The following is a 17,562-nucleotide window of genomic DNA, read 5'->3' on the forward strand; positions in this document are numbered from 1 at the left end:
AAAGCCGGGGGACTCTCAACAACGGCTTCCCAGAATTCAGATCAAATCACAGAATACTTCTCAAAGTGAGTCCCAAAACAAAGCTACACATCAGGGCTTATATAGCCTTCTCCTGGCTCAGAGAATGTAACAACCTTATTGACTCACTGGCCAATCAAGAAGTATCTACTGAAAAACAAGCCTCCCCCACCCCAGGCTTCAGGTGCACATTAGCCTAGGGGCAGGGAAGATCTTTAAAATTTACATTCTTATTACAGGTGGCTAAATGAAAGGTCAACTCGAGCAAGGTGGGACTTACAGAGGAAGTCAGACTCACCAGAAATCTATTGGAATTGTCCACATGTTAGGTGATGAGAGCCTTCATCATGTCAGTGGCAGCATTTTTGTAAGGGAACAGTGACGGTTGCAGTATGACATTTGTCCACCAGAGAGAGAGAGACTGCTTACCTCTTCAGAATCACACTCCTGGGTCTGTGGGCTGAGTGCTCCAGAAGCAGCTGGGTCACTCCTAAGGCATGCTCCTGGTTTGCTGAGGTCTGGTCTGTATGGGTATGGCCTGACTGGATTGTGTCCCACTCTCACCCTCACTTTTCCTGCTTACCTTTTAAGTTTTCTTGGGCTGGAAAACTTTTTCACCCCCTCCTTTTGTGCGTTCTGTCACTCGAAAATTGTTTAGGACATTATTTAAAGATCTTTGAGGGGTTTGGGGAAAGCTCAGATGAGTCCCTGCCTTTTCTCTGTCATCTTGGCTCTCTCCCCCCTCCAATATCTTAATGTCAAAATAATATAATATCAGGGTTGAGGACAAGTTGATGTAAATAGATACAAAATACTTTTTATTTAATGTTTGGGAAATATTTGTGACAGGTTAATTTTTTAAAATGTCACTTGCCTGAATTGTTGGTAATGATAATTAGTTTTTGCTATTGTTATATTTAAAAATTAATAATAGAGGGCACATTAGAACTATTCCCTTAGAAGGACTTCTGTTGATTTAGCCTTGACTCAGGTTTCATCAGTGGCAGTTTCCCCTCATTATGTGACCAATTCCTGAGGACTCTCCTACTGTTCAAAGTCTAGCGCCTTTGAAGTAACCCCTTCCAAGGGAGCCCATAAGCCAAACTCGAATCAGCCAACTCCATTGCATAAATGGATACTAGCATAGTCAATTGCACTCTCATAGTGCTTAATAAATACTTTTTGAATGAGATTATCAATAACAGATTAGCATTCCAACATTTCAGGAAGGTAACTCTGACCCAGAAATGGAAGAGGTTAGGTTCTTAAACTGACTAGTAGATTACTCTAAAGGATAATTGAGTGTTTTCTACTTCGTCTATAGAGTTCAAATCAATTTTAGCTGGTTTTTAATGGTTCCAATGATCCTACAGTCTTTTTAACTATGGCGTGCACAGTGTTTAATTTAACACTAACCCCTGTTTTTGTTGAATCAGAATCAGAGCTAAGCAGTCCGATAGGATGACCAGCACTAGTACTTTATTGAATCCCTTGTTATCAGGAGCGAAAGCATAAACTGACTGAACTGCCCACCACAACTGTGTGACTGGAATAGTTTCCTTTTTCTCAGTCACTGAATGCAAATTTATTCTTTTCCTAAGTGTTTTGACAGCCATTTCCACTATGTATCCTATATGTGCTAATGGAATTCCCTTAAACTCCTCCCACTCTGTTTTAGCAAACATCTCTGAGCACCTTACATGAGAAGTGTGACCTTTCCAGAGTGGCCCCATCTTATACCCACCAGGCTTATCTCCCCTTTACATGTCCTTGTGGCTACACCACATGTTTTACCTGCAGACATCAATGACAGCTACTCTTAGTTATGTAGGAAAGAATTGTTTCTTTTATTGTAAAAGTAATGATTCCTAATGCTGACTTTATAAGTTTCTCTTTAACTTAAGGAATGGTATAAATTTCTCAAAAAATATGGAAAAAAATAAATTTAAATATACTCACATTGAATATTTGATGTTGACCATACAGTACTTTTCAGGACCATAGTCAGGGGTATGTGTATGACACTCTCCCCAGATCCAAGGTGGGAATCCCTATGATAATGACTACATTTTCTTTCTATTACAGGACTGTATGTTTCATAGAAACATTGCCACTGACCTGAAGATTTTTACAGAGAAGTATGGCTTTGATGTACTCATCCTTTTGGCCAGTTACTTAACCGATGAACAACAGACAAAACGTCAAATAGCTGTATATTCAGAGAATGCAGAATTGTGCAATCAGGTGAGCACCCTGCCAACAATAGTTTTATGTAAGAATATAGTATAGAGGAGAGAGCACTGGATTAGGAGCCCTAGGACCGGTGTTCGATTCTTACCTCTCCTACTTATTATTACTTGTGTGACCTTGGGAAATCACATCACCTCTCTGAGCTCCAGTTACCTCATCTGTAAGAGAAGAAGGTGTGACTAGATGATCTTTAAGTTATGTTCCAGTTATAAATTAGTGATGTAGGGGGCAGCCAGGTGGTGCAGTGAGTAAAAGCACCAGCCCCGGCGTCAGGAGACCCGGGATTGGTTCTGGCCTCAGATACTTGGCACCCACACAAAATAACTGGCCGTGTAACCTTGAGCAAGTTACTTAATCCCAATTGCTTTATAAGTAAATAAACAAACAAACACACAGACAGACAGACAGACAGACAGACAGACAGACAGACAGACAGACAGATAGATAGATAGATAGATAGATAGACAAACAAACAAATAAATAAATAAATGAAATTAGTGATCTGTAGAATACTGGGATAAATGATCCATGTGGAAGGTCAGCTTTTAAGAATTTAACTAGAAGTAGCAAAAGACAGTCCTATATTAGGTTACAGAAGATTTCAGGAATTGGGTTAAAGCAAGTCTTTGAAGGTATTCTCATAGACCCTAAACACTAATTCCTAGGAGAGCTTAGTGCCCTCTCCTCCAAATAAGGGCCAGTAGGAAAAGTCCTAGGATTTTTAAACACTCCTCCAAATAGAATTTACCATAGGAAGAAGAAGCTGGGTCCTCTCCTTCATCCTAATGTCACTTGCTGGCTGAGCAACCTAAAGACGCCCAGTGATGATTTTAGATTGCTGTCTCGTACCTCTCCTTATCCTGATGTTATTGTTTGTCCTTCGTTCTTGAAAAGGACCATGCCATCCTAATGCGTATAGGTGGGAATGCTGGAAGGCACTGCAGCGGTCCTCATTCCTTCCTCCCGTTCCCGGAGGCTGCAGGTAGCAGTCTGAGGATACAGTAACTGTCACTGCTCTGTTTATATTAGAATGTCAGTGGATGCTACCAAATCCTCAGTCTATTGCTTAGTATCTCCCTTACTATCTTATTAATCTTCCCTGTAGCTTTCCATAACCAAAATACCCTTCTGTGGCCACCACTTGCCTATAAGTATTGTTTCCCTATTTAGAAGGAGTTGTCCTTGAGGGCAGGGACTGTCTTCACTCTTGCTTTTGTGTCCCTGACATTTAGCACAGTGGTAGACAAATAGTAAGTGCTTAATAAATACTTTTTCGTTAATTTATTCTATATAACTGGAGCTTAGAAGAAGGAGTGTGTATAGCATGTGGGAGAAAAATATAGCCTCTAGAGCCAAGATATTTCCAAATGGGACAATGCCTCTCCAAATACCCCAGTGTAGTAAAATGGTGGTATTACAATCTTTCCCCAGGGAGATCCTTGCATCCCTCTGACTTTGTTTTTGTTTTGTGCAAACCTAATTTGTATGTGCAATCATTTGGAGGCAGATGGGCTGTGTTTCGTAGAAGTAAAAGCCTTGGTATTTAAATTAATTTTTTTAAACTTATCCTCTCAAACCCATGTAGTTAAGTGGGTTTGATATGAATTTGCTGCAAAGACGACTGGTGTGAATGACCGTGTTCAGTGGCAATGCTGTGCTTTCCTGACAGATCTGCTGTGAGCTGGAAGAGTGCCAGAATCCTTGCTTGGAGCTAGAGCCCTTTGAGTGTGGCTGTGACGAGATCCTGGTGTATCAGCAGGAGGACCCTGTGATAACTTCGGATCAGATGGTTCTGCTTGTCAAGGAAGTCATTAACAGGAGGTGTTCAGAAATGGTCTCCAACAGCAGGACGTCTTCTACTGAAGCCGTGGCTGGGAGTGCACCACTTTCTCAGGGATCTTCTGGCATCATGGAGTTGTACGGCTCTGATGTAGAACCACAGCCCAGTTCTGTGAACTTCATAGAAAACCCTCAAGATCTTAATGGCTCCATCCCAGCTCAGGTGGATGTCAACGTGGACCTTGTGAGCCCCGACAGTGGCTTGGCAACCATTCGGAGCAGCCGGTCTTCCAAGGAGAGCTCAGTTTTCCTAAGTGATGATAGCCCAGTAGGTGAAGGCGCTGGACCTCATCATAGCCTCCTCCCAGGGTTTGACTCTTACAGTCCCATCCCTGAAGGAGCGATAGCTGAGGAGCATAAACCACACTCTGGAGAAGATGGCGAACATTTTGACCTTTTCAGCTTTGACCCAGCACCCAATGTTTCTGTGCAATCCCGATCATCTTCCCGTTCAGCTGACTATTCCCCAGCGGATGACTTCTTTCCCAACAGTGATTCATCAGAAGGACAGCCACCCACAGTGCCAAAGGGACTTGATGAGATGAATCTGTTAGGGAGTGACATGGCTAATTACTCATCAGGTTTACTGATGACAGCAGCTGAAAAAGACAGCCTTCTGGAATTTGATGGGGAATTGGCCCCGAGGCAAGAAAGCCCTGGGGACCTCTCAGAAAGAACTTTGAGCCTCACTGATTTTGTGGGAGATGACTCTCCTCCCTCTGAGAGGTTGAAAAACACTGGGGCAAGAGTCCCACCAACTCCAATGAACAGCTTTGTGGAAAGCTCACCACTCACAGAGGACCCAACCTTGCTCTTCCCAGAAGACATGCTGCAAAACATAAATGACTTAGATCGCACAGGACCTACTCCAGCCCGCACGAGATGTAGCAGTTGGTGGGGTGGTTTAGAAATCGACTCAAAAAATACCGCCCTTCTGAACACTGACACATGGAGTTCCAGTGAACAGGAATCTGTCTTCCAGAGTCCTGAGTCCTGGAAAGATCACAAAGCAAGCCCCATTGATAGGCGGGCCTCAGATTCTGTATATCAGCAAAAGCAGTCAAGACATGGTGAGTACCCAAAGCTGGATCCCTGGAAGACCCAACTTGAGCAACAGTCTGTGGGTAACATTGATACCCACCACCAAAGTGAGGACAATCCAGAACACCAGAAACTCCCTTCTGAGAAATCACATCTATCACATGCTTCCCCTCAGGGGGCATGCCACTTGATAGAAGACTTTGCTGCTGTGTGGCAGCCTAGCTCACCTTCTGTGATAGAAAGAGATCCATGGGAAAATCCTGCAAATGATAGTGATGGACAGGTGGATTCAGAGCCTTTCCCTACCTGGACTAAATTTAATAAAGAAGACAGCACCAGTGCTCTGAACAAATCCTGGAATGTGCAGCAGATGGACAGAAACCTGCCTCCCCAAAGGGACCATGAGGAGTGGGCTGTGGCAAAGAAAGACTTTTCTTTTTCTGCAGAAGTCCCATTGGAGAATTTGCCCCAAACTCCAAATAATCAAGTGACTTCAGAAGCCTGGAATGAGAGCAATGACACAAACAATGTCCACACTGAGTCTGAGAATCCCAGTCTTGATTCTGACATCATATGGAATAATTCCAAGCTGCTTAGGGAAAATCAGGATGGGTTCAATGGTTCTGAAATCAGGGGGAAATTGTTTGAAAAGGTAAACACTTGGAACTTGTATGAAGAGAGTGACAAGGAAAGAGCTCCAGCTCCCTGGGAAGATTCCTTCTTATCATACAGATGCTCAGACTTTAGCACCTCCAATGTAGGTGAAGATTTGGTTGCTTCTGAATTAGATACCAACTATTCTACGTCAGACTCATATATATCACCTACATTTGTAGGGGAGGAGAAAGAAGCCGAGGACAAAACTTTTGATCGTGATGTTAACATAGCTGCAGAGGAGACCTTACTGAATAAGTCAAATGAGGCTGAAAATCTTCCTCAGCCAAAGGAGCCTCCATCTTACAGAAACAGAATTAGTTCAGGGCCTGGGACCCTGGAGATGTGGACAACACATACACCAAATGATAACCAGATTGTGACGGTTGATTCAGAAACAAATGTCCCTTCAGATTCACATAAAGATTTGCTCAAGATAGAATACCCAGATACTAAAAATTTCTCAGCTGAGGAGGATGCTGGGGAAAGCAGCCAATCTAGTTATGATGACCCTAGAATGATGCAGATGTATAATGAAACAAATAGACAACTGACCCTCATGCATAGTGGCACAGACCCCGGGCAGGCAGCTCCTGAGAATGCTGAGTTGTGGAATAGAGTTATTCTTGAGGACACACAATCAACAGCAACTATTTCAGATCTAGATAATGACTTAGACTGGGATGACTGCAATGGGGGAATGGAGACTTCCAGAGAAGGGCAAGCCTTCATGCATGAAGGTTCAGAACCAGAAACTCGATTTTCAGTGAGACAGCTAGAGCCATGGAGCGTTGAGAGTCAAGAAGACAGTCAGGTAGGATGGGAGCACCATATGACCTACAATGCCTCTGAGGAAGGGAAAGATGACACATTCAATGAATTCAATTCACTAAATGAGAAAAGTGGACAGCAAATCTTTAGCAATATTTGGGATACAGTCATGAAAGAAGACAATATGTCATCCTTAATACTGCCTGAGTCATCACATGTTGTAGATTCAGGTGAAAACAAATCACCATGGGAAACTCTGAGCTCATCAGAAAATATTAAGGACAGTAACATCCCAGATAAGCTAGAAATCTTAGAAAATGAGCAGGAAGAAGCATTTACACCTGTCACCCCTCTGACTGCTTCTGTCAACCAGGAAACACAAGAAAGTACTTCGGTGGGCAATAAAGGATTCTTTGCCACAAGTCCTGAAAACAAAGAACCTGGCCATTTATTTGAAAACGAACATCCTGACCATTCAGACATATGGAAAGATCAGCGTTATAGATATGGTGAAGATGAGAATAACATACAAGAAAATATTGATAAAGAATATTTAGTTGAAGAGGATACAAGAAGTTCTGAAGTAGATAGTGCCTCAGGAAGTTCAGAAAGAGAAGAAGGTGACTCAGAAGTCTATTCTCCCACTGCATTTGAAAATCAAGAGACCCATGATGACTCTGTTAAAAGCATCTCTCCTTCAGTGGCATCTAGTTCCCACACCAACGAAATCTCAGAGGAGCTGGTGGAACTCCAGGTCAATACTTCTAACCAAAAGACCGGTGATGCACAAACAAGAACTTCCACAAATAATCTAAAGATAAATGATGCCCGTGAAAAGCATTTTGTGGATCAGGAAAATTCAGTTGACACTGCTAACATTTTGTCAGTTCAGAATCCAGCTGCAACAGATCATTCGTTATCGGAAAACCTTGAGAAAAATGAGACATACAAAATTTTGGGATCAGAGAGTGTACCCACCGAGAAAGTAGATACAGTACCTCTTCTTAAAAGTCCCCAAAGTCTTGACATTTGGAATGCACGTGTAGGTGGTGACTCTCAATACAATGGAACAAGTCTTGAAATAAAAGAAGACCATGAAATGAAAAGTATTAAAAATCATCTTGCTACAGGTGATTTTCAAATGGGAAATGATGAGGATGATATTGTGTCCAGTGACTATACACACTCAAGTGCATCAAGCCCTGATCTAAGCGATCCATCTGCTGCTATTTCCAGCTTGGGTGATGTGAAGACTACAGACTATCAGCAAAAGAATCAAGGTGACTGGAGTACCGAGAATGATAAAGACTCTGAACTTGTTATCACTGGTGATCAACCAGAAATGGTACTTGAAATGGGAGACTTAGAGGGGAAAATGATGGATGAATTCCAAGAGGTTGTTGATCACAAAGTTCCTAAAACTTTAGATATGTGGAATGCCCAAGCAGAGAATGATGACTCCCTCTCTTCTTTATCAAGCCCTGATGGAGGCAACACTCCTCAAAATTCAGGATCTCAGGAACAAAGTTCAGCAGTTAACCATTACCAAAAAGATGAGCATGAAGTTCCTGAAACTGCACTCAATAATGATACTAAATCCACTACAACAAGCTCAGGGATTAATAGCAGCTCTAATGGTCAAGATAAATTGGAGAAAGACGTTCATTTGATCACTTCCCAAGCAGATTTGCAGAAGGAGTCTAGGATATGGAATATATTCAATGAAAAAAATGTATGCTTGACCACAGCTGACCATGAAAGTCAGGAATTTTCTGAATATAGAGATTCCTGGGAAACAACCAAAGTTGAGAGTCAAGGAAGCCCATCCTATGAAGACCAAAGCAGTCCTGATCAGTGGAATTTCTCACCTATAAGTAAAAATGCAGAACAGTCAACCAGATTTAGTGAGGAGGAAAAATATTCTCCAGAGACATTGAAGACTGAAGAAGTAACTGAAGAGGCATCATTACAAATGTCTCCTGAAAATGAGTCAGAAGTAAAGCATAAGTCCAAAGTGGAAACTCCTGGATTTTCAGCTGAGAGAGCAGAATGGTGGAACACATTGCCCCAGGAAAAGAGTCCTGAAGAGATAAAACCTTCTGACTCAGATGGTGTTTTAGAAGAGACCTCTTCTGTATGCCAAAAGGTGGATCCATGGGATGCACTCATTCAGAGTGATCTTGAATCCAAAGAAACACTTCATGTTGATCCTTTCACAGATGAAAACCGGTCACCCTTTCAAGGTGACATTGAAGAAAACTATGAACTGTCTTGGAATATCCAACCAACCCAGATAGACTCAGATTCTGTACAGATGGAGCAGTTTGATGAGTTTGACCCAAGCCAGGAAGAAAAGGATATAAAAGAGCTACTAGTCATGTCAACTGCTGCTAATGAGCTCGTACCTGATAGTCATAACCAAGAACAATGTCAAGATAGAGTGCTATCTGCTCTGGACCAGCCAGATTCAGAACTTAATTGTACAAATGACTCCATTGCCAGCAGCCCTTCCTCTCAAATGACAATGAGGTTTAGCCCTGGATGGAATAGTTCTCCACCTGGTGGGGTCCCTCAAGGTACATTTGTCCCAGACATTTTGCATGACAATTTGCAAGAAGGTAGGCAGATTACCTCAGCAATGCCTGATCTGTGGACTGACACTGAACAGCCCCTTAGCCTGAAAGCAGATGGTGAAAATCCAGACATATTGAATCACTGTGACCAGGACAGCAACTCCCAGTCTTCCACCAGTCCTGATGTGTGTCACGAATGTGAAATGAAGGAAGAGAATGGGCAGCATCTTGCCCAAGTTGCAGCCAGCCCAAGAGAGGAATCTGGGAATCGAGAAACTGCTCTGGTTCTTAGACAGACATTTGCCATCCAGAAGGTGGGGGTGCATACTGAAAAACAATTTTTCTTGTATCCAAACAATGAACAAACAAATATTGACAGGTTAGTCTCTCCCAGAACTTCCTCTGGACCTTCTGAACTGGTTGGTGACAATGGAGCAAACTTAGAATTTAAAAGTGAAACCATCCGAGAAATAACATCAATTTTGGAACCAGTGGAAATGGAAGATTTGACCGATGAAAACATGGGAGCCTATGCTATCATGACTCCCCAGGCACCAGCTACTCTTAAGGTGAATAGTTCTCATATAACAGGGGATATATTTACTGAAAGTCAAAAGGATACAAATGCCTTGATTAACACCGAACACCCTTTAACTGGTGAGGAACCAGAAGCCAATACTGCGACCCTAACAAGCACAAGCTCTTTTTATCATGGAAATGAGGCTATTATAGGACACAGTTTGAATGGTGCAGTGAACACTTCAGATGGAACGATGAAGGGCATGGAAAAATCACCATCAGAAGAGAATAGCCCTGAACATTCTACAGGGAGACAAACGATCTGTCCCTCAGCAGCCTCTTGGGTTGATTTTGAAGATAACTCGATGGTTACAAATTTTGATGAAGACGCTACAAAAGAACCTGAACACTTCCATTATGGTGCTGAGGCTCTCCTGGAGGAGACTTCCACCAAATATCCACTTATGCCATATACGCCTCCTTTTGATTTGTCATTTCTCACAGAGGTGCCCCAAAGCTCCATTGAGGAGAAGGAAGTACTCTCAGCTGAGGAACAGTCTTCTGACAGTGAAATGGAAGAATTACTGTTCCCTGCACCGCTGTCTAGAAAAGATACTACAGGTCATTCAGAGAAAAGAGACGGTAAGGCCAGGCACAAGTTGCTTGAATTATATATACAGGAAGATCCTGAGCCAACATCCTTGCCATTAGAATCTGGTTCCAATCTTGGGTCAGCTCTTTCTTCCAATGAAGTAGAATCACATAATTCTGATTCACCAGCAGGTGGAGACATGAGACCACCTAATGGTAAGACATGTTGCCTTAACTAACAAAACATGGCTTTCCTGGAATGGTTTATGAGACTGCATGTGTGAGATTCATTCCCTTCCCCCTTCCCCCCCCCCCAAGTTTATAAAGGCTTGGAGATGAGAAATGAATGTCATGTGTAGGAAACAGGGTCAGTTTGATGGGATCAGGGTACTGATCCTGAGGTACTAAGTTTGAAATGCATGTCAAATGAAGTCCTAAAAGTCTTAACTTCATGCAGTCTTGTCAAATAAAGCAGTCTGTAATTAAAATAGTTTGCAATGATTGTCCCCAATAACACACATACAAATAGAAAGTAACAAAATCAGCCAATCACTATGAAATTTAAAAATTGATTTTTAGAAAATATTCTTATCTTAAAGGGATCTTTTGAAATAGAAAAGAAAGTTATATAATACATCTAACCAAAATGTCTTTGCTCCTTTCCCCTACCTTCCTCTTCCTTATTTGTATATAGGTGTTATCCAAAACCCATTAGACTTTGAAGCAGAATTTATTTCTAGCAAAAATCCTGAGCTAAGAACAGGAAATAAGGAAGATGCATGTAGAGAGTTGAACGAAGACCCAAGTACACTACAAATGGATTATATTCTTGTTGACCATGAAGAAAACTTCTCTGAAAGGAAGATTGCCCTTATGCCAAGGGAAAGTAAATCTGAATTACAAGAAGTCAATGCTGGGTCAGAACAAATGGATCTTCCAGGAGAGTTTTCAGTGTCCTCCCAGCATATATTACAGTCAGTTGCAATAAATGAAAGGAAGGGCCAGTCTGCAGTGAGACCCTTAATCGAGAATGGTTCTTACACTGTGCCTCCCAAACTGGAAGATAAAAGGAGACCTCCAGAAAGCCCTGGACAAGACCCAGGTTGGATGTTCTTAGGTCGAAGTGAGGTTTACAATGCATCACCTGAAGAAAGCTCTAGACAGACAGAAACAGTAGCCTTGGGGTCTGGACATTCCATCATGGCTACAGATCAGAGACTGAGAGAAGATGAACAGGCTCAAGTCTGTGCAGAGACAAGGAAAAATAGTCCTCATGAATCTTCAAGGAGGGAGAAGTCCTCTTGCCGGGGAAGCCTGGCAAAGAAGAATAAGAGTGCAAACAAGGAGGATGGAGATGCACTCTTGCTAAAAGTAGTTGCCCATGACAATGAATGGGAAATGCTTTCACCACAGATTTCTGAAGGTAGCATGGTACCAGAAAAGGAAATGGAGGAGGAGACAGAGTTTCTGGACTCTGAACCAAGAGAACCAAGCCCAAGAGGGTAAGAGAAAATGTATATTACACCCCCCTCCTCTACCTCCCACCCCAGGAATTTATCTATTAACATTTTAACATTCTAAGAATATGTTGATTTTCAAAAACAAGAGGTAAAGCCTTCAAATTACAGGCCAGCGAACTTGATGACCATTTGTCAAAAATTTTAAATGTATTTTTAATGAGTTTGTGGTTCCTTGAAAAAGGAAACAACAATAACTACAATACTTGTTTATTAGTAATAATTATTTGTTTATTAATAATACTTGTTTAACAATAATAATAATCGCTAGCATTTCTATAGCACACTCCTCCCATGTGCACTGTGCTAAGTGCTTGACTAATATTATCTCATTTTATCATCATAGCAACAATGGCAGGTAGAGGACATTATTATTCCCATTTTACAGTTGAGGAAACTGAGGCAAACAGAAGTTAAGTGACTTATTAAAGACTACACAACTAGTCAAGGTCTAAAATCAGATTTAAAGTGGGGACTTTTCCTAACCCCATGTCCAGTGTTCTATCCAGTAATACCAGACTCACCCTATTTCCATGTCTGTGGTTGTTAGACTGATAGGTGAGGGGATGCCATAGAAATAGTATTCCTAGATTTCAGCAAGGCCCCCAATGTATTTCTTGATCTATTTGATGGAGAAATGGCAGATTGGACAATAGTGCAGTTGTATGGATTTGGATTTGACAGACTGGTGCAACTCAAAGAGAGATGATTTTTGGATTAGTGTTAAACTGGAGGGAGGGTTTTTTAGTGGTGTGTCCTGGGGATGTGTCCTTGGCTTTGTTCTAGTCAAAATTTCCATCAGTGAATTGAATATACTCATAGCAAGTATGCTTATAGAGGTAGCCAGGGGTCCCTAGTGGGTACAGCACTGACCTTGGAGTCAAAGGCCTCAGTTCAGATTCTGCCTCAGACACTTACTACAGTCATTTAACTTATTGCAGGCTCAACTTCTTCCACTATAAAATGGGGATAATAATTGCATCTGCCTCACAGAGGTATTGTGAGGAACAAATTATGAAAATATGAAAACTTTGCAAAATTTAAAGCGTGATATACATTTGCTATTATTATAGATGAGAAGAATTTGAGAGGGGTATATTAGAGGACAGAGTCAGTATCCAAATTTATTTCAATAGGCTAGAATGATTGGTTAAATCTCTTAAGGTGAGATTTAATAGTACTAAAGTTCTATACTTACGCATGTTAACTTAAGATATGCATACTAAGTCTCCACTCTACTCATATGCTCAGAAACGTACACTAATTTGTAGCTTAAACAGATAAACCAATTCTCTTCACACCCTCACAACATTGTCCTAAATGGTCATTACTCTCAAATCTGCTTAATGAAACACTATTCTACTACCTGAGGGCCATTTAACCCATGAATATCCCCATCAGGAAAAGATACTTAGGCTTCTCCTCTGGTCCTGGGAGAACAGGGATTCAATCCCCTAAACTGTGCATTGCTATGAGGCAATGCTATGAGGTAAACTGGGCTCCCGGTTGCCAATTCTCCAAGAGGTCATGGGCTGGACCAAAGTAGTCTAGGTAACTACCCATTCCTTTTACATTAAAATTCTGTGAGGTGTATGTGATTTAAGACTGTCAGTAATACCCTGTATTTTGTCTAGAAGTAGACATCAACATGATCTATTCAGGAACCTTGTATGATTAATTTAAATTTTGATCTTTAAAAAAGGAATAGGAGAGTTCTTCTTTTCCAGCCAAATTCTCTCCCAGTGCTTAAATCATTCCTTGGTAGTAATGCACTACCCGAAGTGCCTAGCTGAGGATTGTGGAGAAAGGTCTGAGTAGATTTAAAATGTGGAATGAGCAAATTCCTCTCCTGGGAGGGAGAGCATTCTTTCCTCATTTGGGAGGGAACTGGCTGTACAACTGAGGGGAAAAAAAAGTAAAAAAAAAAAAAAACCCTAATGAGTTAAGGGTACAGCCCTTACAGGCTCACCAACATGTCAGCACCTTCTCTGTTCTGGGCATTTTCTTTGTTATTCTGATCTTTCTTGTCTCCTGTCAAACTATTCTGTTCCTTGGAGATCCTCAACCTCTTCCTTGCTATAAAGGTAGCAGCAGATGGAGCCCAGCAGTCTCGCTGGCAGGATTTACACCCTCTTTCTTGGAAACAAGGCAGTTTTTAGTTGAATGAGCAATTGTTTGATCTCCTGTTCACATGGGCACCTGCCTCTGAAATCCAACAGATGAAACTGTTAAAAACGGCACTGACACTTTAATTGTTAATTTATTTTTTTCTCTTAATTATAACTGCCCATACCAAAATGTTGCTATTAGGAAACTTTAACCAAAGTTGAGAGGAATAAAACTCTTATATCCAGACACAAAAGTACTCAAGGGCATCCTTAATCAACTCAATACATATTTGCCAAGTTCCTACTCAGAATGAAGAATTATACTTGATGGTAGATGATATTGAAGTTTATAAGACAGGATCCCTGCCTTCAAGGAGCTTATCATCTAATTTAAGAAAGGAGAAGAGATATCACAAGGTGGTCCATGGTTGAGTACCAAATAAATGGTGCAAATAGTAAGTGCTCTAGGAATTAAAAAAGGGAGAGGTTACAATGGGCTGAAGTAGTTCAGGAAAGCTTTACAACAGGGGCGGGATTTGAACAGGGTATGGAAAAATGAGTGGCATTTGGAATGGCAAAGAGGAGAGACTTCTGAGTAAGGATACAGTATGAGCAAGGGCATACAGAGAGATAGGGAACTTGTATAACATATGTAAACATGTGTAATACAACCTGAGAGTCTGAAATTCAAAATCAGATTTCTTTTCCCCAAAAAAATGTTTTGGAAAGCAGTAGTTTAGGGACAGCTAGGTGGTGAAATGAAGAGAGCACTGACCCTGGAGTCAGGAGGACCTGAGTTCAAATCCAGCCTCAGACACTTGACCCTGTGTGACCTTGGGTAAGTCACTTCACCCCAATTGCTTTGCCTTCCCCCCTCCAAAAAAAGAAAAAAGAAAAGAAAGAAAGCAATAGTCTAGATTTTCAATGGAACATGCTATTGCTATGAAAATCTGAAAGTTTCGACCCCCACCCCCACATTCATGGAAGACCTCAGCACATGCAAATAGCCAGAGACAGAGACAGAGAGAAGTAGAAGCCTTTGATTTTCCCACTAGATCACATAAAAAGTGAAAGCAATTTGTCAATTCATCATTTCTTGAAGCAAGTTTTTTTTTTTTTTTAACGGAGAACAATTCATCATTAAGAAGGAAGACTTAGGTAAACAGTATGCTGGGTACTATGTTCCTTAGAATATCTAAAATTAACATTTGAATGGTAAAAAGTATTTGTGAAAATATACATATATAAATATATATTGGAGTCTGTAATCCTGGGGGGAAAGGACAGACAGGGACCAGAAGATTCAAATGAAAGCATTGTACCCAAAGCACATGTAACAAGAAATTTTTTTTTTAATTTTTTGTCTTGCTGAGTTGTGGTAGGAGGAAAAGAGTTACTCTGTGACCTTATAAAGTTCCCATTTTGTGATCTTTTGGGAAAATCCTCTTTGTGATAATAAATTATTTTGGGGGAACCTTTGGGATAAAGTATTTAGAATTAAGCTGACCCTTAAATTTTCTGTCCCCTTTTGTATCCTATTTCATGATTAAGTAAGGTGAGTGATTCTGTATTAAAAAAAAAATTAAATGACCTTAAGGCTCAGTGAATTTTACTGCTGGCATATTTCCAGCATCCAACTAGAGAAAGATGTTATTCTAGACCTTCCTGTCCTAGCCAGATCTTTGTGCATTCTTTCTTTTTACATTAATCATTCTTGGCTTATTTTCCCATATGACAAGCCCTACAAAAAGTCCTTTTATTTCTGTGACAGACACACATAATATGCCATTAACTCTTCCTGCATTTTTCATGAGGCCCTCTAAGTTTCAAGCTTATCATCCCTCCAAACTTGTAGAGACAGTCATTTACTGTCATGTTTCAAGAATCATTATGCTAAGGCTCTCTGCTCTGTGGATTCCATAAATTCATTTACAGAATTCTTTTCAATTTCTTCCTTACTAAAAAGATGAGTAACTATGGGAAAAAAATCTTCCCATCTGAACACTCAATCTAATTTTTAGGATTCATTTTCCATTCAATTCAACATATGTATGTATGTGTACATGCTTACATGTATATAAATGTTCAGAAATATATATGCATATATATGAATATATTTCAGAAGCAGCTAGATGGCCCAATGGATAGAGTACTGGGCCTGAAGTCAGGAAGACCTGAGTTCAAATCTGGTGTCAGACACTTACTAGCCATGTAACCCTGGGCAAGTCACTTAAACTCTATTTGTCTTAGTTCACTGGAGAAGGAAATGGCAAAGCACTCTAGTATCTTTGCCAGAAAAACCTTATAATAGGGTCACAAAGACTCAGATATGACTGAACAACAAATCAGTGTTTGTGTGTGTATGTATATATGTAGATACCAAGACAGGTGCCATTGTCATGTTTCCAAAAGGTCAAACATCTGTGGCAAAGTTGTCCCTCCCTAAACCATGGTTCTTAACTTTTTTGCTCTTCAGGCTCTTGACTTTGCACTGAATTCAATCTGGAAGTCTGGGATTTGACACCAGCTTTGATTTTGCTAATTGCCAAAGTTTAATTTTGTCAACTGATATGTTTTATTGAAGCAATGATTCTCAATTTTTTTTGTTCGTGTAACAGTATTCTTCTTTACTATGAGGAGTCATGGCATACCCTGAGATGCTAGGGAGACTCACCCATGTACACATAATGGCAAGTGTAAATTCCACGCGATCCAAGGCACACACAGTGAAATTCAAGGCATTTTAGTGTTCTAGGGAGCACACTTCTGAGAACCCTTACTTCAGGAAGATGAAATATTGATAATTAATCATGAAAAGGAGTTATTTGTAATTATGATCCTATAGCACATGGACAAACAGGCACTTAATAAGTATATATTTGGATAATGCCAATTTAGAGCAACTCATGGCTGGTCTATATGATAGGATGCTCTACTATTTCCATTTTAGCAAGGAAAAATCCAAGGTATAAACGATTAAGTTTCTATAGTGATATAATGAAATGTAATGACCTTAAAATTTTCAGCTCCTGACCTTGAAGACTATCGTATTATCTACAATGCTGCATTGATGCCTTAAGCATGGGTGACATGGCACCAAGAACAAGCAAATTAGTGAGAGCCAAAACCATTATGGTATCAAGTTCTATTGCATGTGATAGGTCAACAAGTATTTATTAGGTCAACACACATTTATTCAGTATTTACTCTGTTCCAGGCACTGTCCTAAGCACTGGGGATACAGTCTTTACCTTTAAGGAGCATATGTTCTAATAGGGGAATATAGCCCACAAAAGCAAACTGAAAAGGGGTGGGTTGTGGGAGAGGTTCCCAAGGGGTCATGGCAGTGAAAGAAGTCCAGAGACTCAGGAGCAGAGCCCAGAGAAGAATGGAATGAATATGGCTGATCTGGACTCTTTCCTTAAAATGGAGGTTCCCGGGTTGTTGTGGTACGGTAACTTCCCAGCGTGAGGAGACCACATGCTGTATGTGGGCAGACAACTCCGTTACTATAGGTAGAAAAAAAGACTGAAAGCCCTTAAGTACTTACTTTGGATTTTTCTGAGTATTTAGGAATGTGAGAGGATGACATGTTTGGTGGTCATGAGCAGGGCACATCCTGTGAATGATGTTCTGTAGCAGGCCACAACTTTATAATCACACATTGGACTGTAAGGTGAG

The 17,562-nt window shown here is 40.8% G+C and overlaps 1 protein-coding gene across 1 annotated transcript in view; it reads left to right on the forward strand.

The window, feature by feature from the left end:
* Positions 1–17,562, forward strand: part of PRUNE2 (prune homolog 2 with BCH domain) — a 320,598-nt gene that overhangs the window by 211,056 nt on the left and 91,980 nt on the right. Inside the window, exons 7-9 of the mRNA XM_069105659.1 lie at positions 2,104–2,262; positions 3,938–10,472; positions 10,951–11,758. Of these exons, the coding sequence (XP_068961760.1) occupies positions 2,104–2,262; positions 3,938–10,472; positions 10,951–11,758 (7,502 nt within the window). The remainder of the gene's footprint in view (positions 1–2,103; positions 2,263–3,937; positions 10,473–10,950; positions 11,759–17,562) is intronic.

Source organism: Petaurus breviceps, unplaced genomic scaffold (genome assembly GCF_028583685.1).
Source record: "Petaurus breviceps papuanus isolate PSGF00001 unplaced genomic scaffold, PetGlider_PUasm1.0 138, whole genome shotgun sequence".
Classification (NCBI taxonomy): Eukaryota; Metazoa; Chordata; class Mammalia; order Diprotodontia; family Petauridae; genus Petaurus; species Petaurus breviceps.